The sequence below is a fragment of the Echinops telfairi genome, unplaced genomic scaffold, assembly GCF_000313985.2.
Source record: "Echinops telfairi isolate 266 unplaced genomic scaffold, ASM31398v2 ScPeMD7_7457;HRSCAF=8495, whole genome shotgun sequence".
NCBI classification, from domain to species: Eukaryota; Metazoa; Chordata; class Mammalia; order Afrosoricida; family Tenrecidae; genus Echinops; species Echinops telfairi.
The window spans coordinates 25,927,818-25,936,093 of record NW_022111357.1 but is presented as its reverse complement, the minus strand read 5'-3'; the positions used below and the strand labels follow the sequence as shown (position 1 = coordinate 25,936,093).

The window sequence follows — 8,276 nt, the reverse complement described above, 5'->3', positions numbered from 1 at the left end:
GGCCAGGGAACGGGGGCAGGGACGGCGACGCACCTCCACGCACACGCAACCTGCGCGCGCGCCACGCCTCCAGGGGCCATCTGACAATTGCGCGGCGTCAGAGGCGGAGCCGCGGGAGGCGGGTCCTGGGGCGGGACGGCGGCGACAGCTCGGGTCAGCTGACCAGGGGAGTGAAGACTGAACCCCGAAGCCGGGTCCTGGCGGCCGATCTCGACGTGGTGAGCTGCGCCGGGGGCTGGGGGCGAACCTGAAGGACGGGGCCACCCCTGCTGGGGCCTTCCTGGCACATCGTTCCTTCCCCGCCAGAGTCCCCGCGGCGCTGGGACTCTCCGGGCGCGAGATCCAGGAGCGCGCCTTGGGATCGGGGGTGGGGTGGGGTGGGGTGGGGGGCTGTCCTCCAGGGCTCCTGACCCTGACGTCCCTTGCAGCAGCCAGCGGGTCCTCGGTAAGTCCTGGCCTGGGACTGGGGCTTGGGCCCCCTTTACCCTTCCTGGTGGGAACCGTGGAGCCCCTTCCCTTTTGAAGGCTTTGTTTTCTTCGGGGCGATCCCGCGGGGGTTGAGTCGCTGGCCCAAGCGACTGCCCTATTATTATCCCGCCAAATAGGCGACCTGCTTTGGGCTGAGTCATAGAAGGAGGCTGTTCTTGAGGCCTGGTGTAGGTTGCTCCTCCCCTCCAGGTACTAGTCTGTAGGGAGTAGGGCCCGCTTGTCCCCTCCTCACCCCTCGGTTATCTAGGGCAGTTTCCAAACGCAGTGGGTCTAGGGACCACCTGGGTTTGGAAGTGTGAGGACCGGAGTTGTCAGCAGGGTTCTTCGTCCCGAAGGGGCCCCGGTGGCACAGTGTGTTGGGTTGCTAACCACAAGGTTCTCAGTTGGAAACCAGGGTGCATGATGACTGCTTTCAACTCCTATAATTAATAGAAACCCACAGGGGCAGTTCTGCTTTGTACTCATGGGTTCACTATTCGTGGGAATCTACTCAGTGGTAGTGCGTTTGGAGGGGTTTGGGGGCTGTGTGCAGTGGACCCCGGGTGGCTATTGCTACTGAGCGTGCGCTTTATGCTAGATCTCATTCTGCACACGTGGCCAGGGTTATCTCATGTAACTGGGGATCAGCCCGGGTGAGCACTGCCTTTGTAGCATCCCCGTTTTCTAGATTAGAGCATGCCCAGGAGCATTGCAGCCACTGGGCTGGTGCGCCCAGGGTGCTTTCTCTTTAACCCCGGGCCAATGGAGCCCTTCTCTTTTTCTTGCTTTCTGGGATACTTCTTTTACTGGGCAGCTGGTATGTTTCAAAAAACCCAAGCCCACTGCCATCAAGTAGATTCTGACTCTTAGTGACCCTATAGGGAAGGTAGAACCTCCTCTGAGGTTCAGAGAGGGTAATTCTTTCTTATTTTAATTAATCAATTAATTAAAAAAATCATTTTATTAGGGGCTCTCATACATCTCTTATCGCAATCCATACATACATCAATAGTGTAAAGCACATTTGTACATTTGCTGCCCTCATCATTCTCAAAACATCTGCTTTTAGAGATGGCAATTCTTGATGGGAGTAGAAAGCCTCACCTGCCTCTCTCGGGTGGTTTTGAACTGCTGACTTTGTGACTAGCAGCCCAGTTTGTTTCCCGTTATGCCACCAGAGCTCCTGATGCTGGCAGGGTGTGTTTAGGCCTTGAGAAGAACACATTTTCAGCCAGAGTAAAGGGAGACAAGTCATGGTTGCTGAGACTGATAAGCATTCCTGAGGTGTGTGGATGAAGGTGGGGTGGGGGTGGGCAGAGGTGGCAGGTCTTGTCCCACCAGTCCTTAGAAGGCTCCTTCAAAGTGTGCTGTTATCAGGCCCTTCAGGACGCTGGATGTGGAGGAGAAGCAAGTCCCTGTAGGCCGTAGAATGCCTAACTGAGGACCCAAGGACAAAGGGCAGAAGTTGAGATGCGGAAGGCAATTCTTGAAGGACCTGTAGGTAAAGAAGAGACAGAGACCTTTGAGAATGAAGACTTTAGTGGGTAGCTGTTTCTCTGAGTCAGCTTGGGATCTTCAAGGCCAGGAGAGTTTGGCAGGAGGGAGATGCCATCTCAAACCCAGCATCTCCCAGGAATGGCCCAAGTCAGAATCCTCTAATGGGGCAGCTTCCATTCCAGCTCCTGAGCTGGAGCCCTGAGCCAAGGAGCCTGGATTTTCACACACCCTTCACATGATGAGAGTAGCCATGATGGTATATTGGGTCAGGTGTTGGCTGCTAACCGCAGGGTCAGCAGTTCAAAACCGCTCACTCAGCAGGCGGATGATGAGGCTTTCTCCTCCTGTAAAGAGTTACAGACTTGGAAACCCACAGGGTCGGTTCTACTCTGCTCTGTAGGGTCACTATGAGTAATAACTGACTCCATGGCAGTAAGTGTAGCATATTTATTTATTTGTTTGTTTTCACTTGCTGCTAAGGTGGCCTTTTTGATCCCAAGGATGAAATCAAGCTTTGCTGCAGCGTTAGGCATGTGGCTACTCAGTGCTGTCTGGCGAGGAGGCTGGGCCATTCCCAGCAGCTAGGCCTGAGGCTCAGGCTCCTTACCTGGGCCAGCCTCTCCAGGGGAGAACCCCTGAGCTTAACAGCCCTTAGAGCAGTGGTTCTCAACCTGTGGGTCACGACCCCTTTGTGGGGGATCAAACGACCCTTTTACAGGGGTCACCCGATTCCTCACAGTAGCAAAATGAATGTGATGAAGTAGCAACGAAAATAATTTTATGCTTGGGGATCACCACAACATGAGGAACTGCTTGCGTCATTAGTAAGGTTGAGAACCACTGCCTTAGAGGAAGTCCCCTCCATTCAGGCTCAGACTTGGCTCAAGAGTTCTTTCCAAAGTCAAGGGCCTCCCACTCAGAATCCTAGAGTGTAAGCCAAGGAACATTTCTCAAGACCCAAACCTCTCAAACTGGGCATGTGTCCACTACACTGCCTCTGTAGCCTGATGCAAAGAACGGGAAAGGCAGGCCTTGGGTGGGTGGTTGAGAGACTGGACCGGCACCCTGAAAGCAGTCACGTCCATGTCTGTGTCAGCTCCAGGTTCATAGCTGTGTGTGTCTTTAATCCACTCAGCAGCTCCCAGGAGTTAGTGTCCTTATACCCACTGTGTGGTCTCCCCGACAGGTGAGCTTTCTTACCTAAAGGCACTCAGCCTTGGGCTCTGGCCTCAGGCAACCTGGTCCACACGCACGCCTGACATTCTTCCTCCAGACTGATGTGGATGCTCCAACCCAGAAAACCACCACCATGAACTGGTTTGCAAGGCTGTGAAACTTTATGGGGAAGGACCCCTGGTGGTATAGTGGTTATGCATGGGGCTGCGATCTGCCTGGTTGGCAGTTCAAAACCACCAGCAGGTCCGAGAGTGAAAGACTGGGCTTTCTATTCCCATAAACAGTTACAGTCTTGGAAACCTACAGGATGTCACTGTGAGCCCGCATGGACTCGATGGCAGTGGCTTTCGAAAGCTTTGTGGGAGCAGATAGGCTCTTCTTTCTCCTGAGGAGCAGCTGCTGGATTTGAACCCCTGACCTGGTAGTTAGAAGTCCAACACTTCCTCCGCAGGGCTCCCAGGGCTCGCCAGTGAACATCGGATCTAGAGAGCACAGCCATGCTCATCCACATAGGCCAAGGAGAGGAGAAAGCTCTGGACCACAGACTTCAGACTGGGTGTCACACAGTTAGGCCCTCGGCCCCTTCCTAGTCACTTACCCTCAGTTCCGAGCCTCAGCTCCTAGTCTGCACAGTGAAGACACGATCGCCCAGCTTGCAGGGCAAAGGGGAGGGTGCTAGCCTGCCAGGGATCTACAGTCTACCTGAGCGGAGGAGGTCAGGAGTTAGTTTAGCGGAGGTGTGGCTAGGGAACAAAGGGACTTCTTTTGAAGTGGCCTCCTCACTGTGTAAGTGCTGTTCTGACTGGAATTGCTTGAAGGCACTGGGGCCGGGGCCTCAGGGGAGCTGTCCCCACCGCAGCCGGATGGATGGTCCTTGTGGTGGGTGCCTCTCGGCCCTCCTGGACTGGGCCTGGAGGTACTTCAGGGAGTTAGGCGGATAGTGACCAGGCCTGGGTGCTTGTGACCCCTGCTCTAGGGCCTCTGTGTCCTGGGTGCTAGTCTCATGGGCCTGCGAGTCCCCAGCTCCCAGGAGTAGCAGCTGACTCGCTTCCTCTGGCTCCGCTTTGCAGCAGTCTCAGCAGTTCTGCAGCTCCCGCCAGCAGCCCAGGCTGGCTGACGCTGAAAGAACTGGAGGGAAGGGAGAGGCCTGGCCCAGGGAGGACACTCAGAGCCCAGGAGAAAGTCTGCTTCTGAGAGAAGCTGGGCCAGGTGGGCCTGACTCCAGGAGGTTTCCCCTGTGCCCACTCACACGCCTAGTGGGGAAGGCTCTGAGCAGGAGCTGGAGATGGGGTCCCGGGTTTGACTCCTGGCTTTGCTGCTTCCTGGCTGGGCGGCCCATGCAAGGAGATTGGCTTGGGTAGCTGTACTTCTTAGCACTGATGTGCAGACACCATGCCTGAATCCTTGCAACGGACTTAGCCCAGAGGGGGGCCCGTGGTTTTTATCATCAGCTAGTGAAGACTTCAGCCTGCCCCCGGTTTGTCCCTCTTCTCTAGGGTCTTCACATGGGCAGTCCCCGTCCAAGGCCCCAGGCACCAGGGGGCACTTCCCTAGCTGTGCCTGCCGTCAGCCATATTCCAGCTTGTCGGTGGTTCCGCACTCCAGCACGTGGCTGCCCTGCACACAGCACGGGTCTCGCTCAGGTGGAGAGCAGGGGCTTGAGCATCAGCTCTCCCAAGCTGGCATCTGGTCACCTGTGCAAGCCTGGGGACTTAACTGGTCCAGTGGGGCTGGCGCTACTTTGAGAGGGGAGTAAACAGACTTAATGGGCTTGGCCTCAGCAGACCCACTCAGAGAAACGGCCAAAATGTTCAAGCGTTCGAATACCAGGTGGGTTGAGGGCTCAGTTCTGTGTTCTCTGTTGGTCACCTCACTCAGTCCTTGCGGCATTGGCACTGTTGGCACTCTCCTTGTAGAGGGGAAGGGACCGAGGCACAGAAAGGTTGGGTCACCTGCTCAGAGTTGAGCGCTCTTGTCCCTAGCCACCATCTCTGGGTGGGCCATGTGGTTGATCTCAACTACTAGCCTAAAGGTTGGTGGTTCAAGTCCACTCTGCAGAGCCGTGGAAGAAAGGCCTGGTAATCTGCTCCCCCAAGGTGACACCTTGAAGTCTTACTGTACCCTGGACTTCCGCTGTGTGTATCGTTAGCTGAACTCACGGCATTTTTGCCTTGCCCCTCACCCCAGCCTCTGCGGGGTTTTATCTGTCGGTGCTGCCAAAGACAGATGGGGGCTATGCCATCTTCTTGGTGATTTGGCCAGGAGGGCCATCTGGACAACTCTGCCTGAAGGACCATTAAGACATTGCTTGTGCATTAAGAAATGGCTTGTGCATCTTAAATGTGACTCACTGTGTTACCTGATTGTCACAGTGGCCACTTACACGGTGTGATTTTCTTGTGACTTGAATAGAGGAAAGTACCTGGAAAAGCACCTGACCCCCCCCCCCCCAGAGGTGTGTCCTGGTGTCACAGTGTCTAAGCCCTCTGGCTTCTGAGCACGAGCAGCTGCCATCTCCCTGCCGGTGTCCCCTCTGCTAACGTCTCTTCCTCTCTCTGCCCTGGAGTCAGCGCTGGCTCTGCTGCTCCGGGAGCCCAGGGGCTGCCTGGAGCTGGACTGCACAGCCGCAGAGCCACAATCTCCTGCTCCAGCTTGTGTGGTTGGTGGGCATGCTTGTCTGATCTCTTCCTGGGGGAGGGCAGTCGATAGCCTCCTCCGGTTCAGGGGCTCCGTCTGTGCAGGGAGACACGGCTGGGGGAGCTTCCGTTGGGGGACCATAAATAGACTTACAAGGTTGAAGACCTCCTCTCTTCCTCCCCCAGTGCCCTCCACTGCCATGACCTGGAAGAAACTGGGCTCCGGCAACTTCTCCGACTGCCCCAATGGCTCCCGCCCGTGGATATGGGATGTGTTTGGTGAATGTGCCCAGGACCGCTGGGATGAGGCCAGTGTGGGCCTGGGTTTGGTCTCCATTCTCTGCTTTGCTGGATCCACCTTCCCGTGAGTAGCACCAGGGGGGCCAGACCAGGGTGGGGTGGGGCTGGGGCACCGGCTCCAGGCACTGCACAGAGAAGGGTTGGCCCTGGGCTGCCTCTCCAAGGTCACGGGGCCTCTCTAGGTCACCTCTGGCCCATCCAGGAACCTCCTCCATGAACAGCACCAGAAGCCAGGCCTGATGCTGGGCCCTGTGGCTACAGAGACAATAGCAATAACATGACCGTTTGTCTGGTTATGCATTGGGCTGCTAACAACAAGGTCTGCAGTTCAAATCTGCCAGTTCAAAGATGGGACTGTCTATTCCCATAGAGTTACAGTCTTGAGACCCACAGGGGCAGTTCTACCCTGCCCTTCAGGGTCACTGTGAGTCGGCATCAGCTCCTGGGGGCCCTGGGGGCTCTGCCAGGTGAAGGTTGGCGAGCTAATCCCCCTGCTGCTCCGTAAGGATCTGCGTCTTTGGCCCTTCTTCAGATTACACTTTCCCGTCTTCGGGAAAGACGTTAGTTAGTGGCCGGCAAACGCGTCTTTGCTTGTCGGTCTTCGTCAAGTTCATTTCAGAATTATTTGGAGATTTCAGGTACTATTTTAGAAGTCACACCAAGCCTCCTGTCAAAGTATTAACTGTTTGTAAATAGCTTCATTTTTGCATGCATTTGTTCAAATTCTGTTAGAAATTTCCCGTCTGAGGATTCCGTGAAACGAGTATAAAACGTTTGTGAATTGCGTAGTCAATTGCGAGGATAGAAAGCAATGCTTGTAACGGGGGCAGTGACATTCATCCTGGATTTGTTGGGAGATTCTTTTAAAGTCGTTTTCATTTTTTATTTTTTTAGTAGTTTTTATTTTTAATTAACTTTCTGTACCAGACTAGAATGAAATTGGGAAGGATTACATTATTTTAGCATTGAAACTTCAGGGGTTCAAGGAGACAATATAGTATTTAAGTTATATTCTGTAAAAATATTCTCTCTTTTTATCAAAACCATTTTATTGGGAGTTCACTACAGATATCATCCCATAGTTAAATCCCATAAAGCAGTATTGTACAATTGCTACCACAATTAGTTTAAAAACATCCTTTTCCTTCCTGAACTCCTTGACATCAAGCCCCCTTTATCCCCCCCAAACTTTTCTTCAATCTTGTGCTCATTGTTATTAATTTCCCATTTCCCGCAACCTCCCCTGCCATGCATGCCCCTGTTCTGTTTGTTTTTTTCCCCACATTTTTGTTGGCACATAATCCACATATAATACAATTCAAGAGTTCAATCATTCAATTATATCAAGAATTCCAATCATTACCACAATCAATTTTAGGACTCCATCCCCACGCCCCATGGTCACATCACGTTTAAAATGAGTTGTGTAATCACAATTAGTTCTAGTGCTCCTCCCCGCTGAAGTCCCCTCACCCTCCCTGTCTCCCACCCCTCACCCCACATCCCCTGTAGACCTTGGCATCAGTTAGGGTCTCTATGCATCCACGCCTTCTGTGCTTCCCAAACTGGGAAACCCAATAAACAGTAAAAAACAAAATAAAATGAAGTGGTAGGCTAAAATAATAATTAGACAAAGATAAAAATACAAATAATGAGTAAGAAAAAGAAGACCACCCTCAATATTTAAAAAGCCAAGGAAGAAGTTTTTGTCATGGAACATGCAAGAGATACTTGCACCCAGAACACATTCAGCTTGGATGCATAGGGAGGTCAGCTAACCAAGTATCAAGTTCCATCCAGCATAATCAAGGTTATAATGATCCCTGTCTGAAAGTAAGGCTGTTCGAGACCCTTGCCTGTGGCTAGTGGGAGTCTGCCGGCGGCTTAGTATTTCTAACTAGTTACTCTGAAGATAGGTTTGGGCTTCCATGTCATCCGTAGCCCTCTACCAATTGGGTGTTCATTTTAGCTCTGATACTTTTCCCTTTGTCATATTTTTGAATTTTGTTATTGTCGTCCTTGGGTCACACAAGCTGGTGTGCTTCTTCCATGTTGTGTTAGTCTGGGTAATTTAGAGAAACAAATCCACAGACACTTATGTGTAAGAGAGAGTTTTATATAAAGGTTAGGTGTGCATCAAGAAAACATCCTACCCCAGTGCTGCCCAAGCCCACAAGTCCAACATTAATCCATTAACCC

General features: G+C 52.7%; 1 protein-coding gene across 5 annotated transcripts in view; it reads left to right on the top strand.

Annotated features, from left to right (window-relative positions):
- SLC66A1 (solute carrier family 66 member 1) overlaps positions 1-8,276 on the top strand; it is a 28,591-nt gene that overhangs the window by 9,674 nt on the left and 10,641 nt on the right. For 2 of the 5 annotated variants that reach the window (XM_045298884.1, XM_045298883.1), the window contains exon 2: positions 5,964-6,141. In XM_045298884.1, the coding sequence (XP_045154819.1) occupies positions 5,978-6,141 (164 nt within the window). In that variant the 5' untranslated portion in view covers positions 5,964-5,977. Of the gene's footprint in view, positions 1-137; positions 219-421; positions 446-4,849; positions 4,972-5,963; positions 6,142-8,276 lie in introns of those variants that run through there. The other 3 variants (XM_004705142.2, XM_045298885.1, XM_045298882.1) reach the window with 3 other exon arrangements.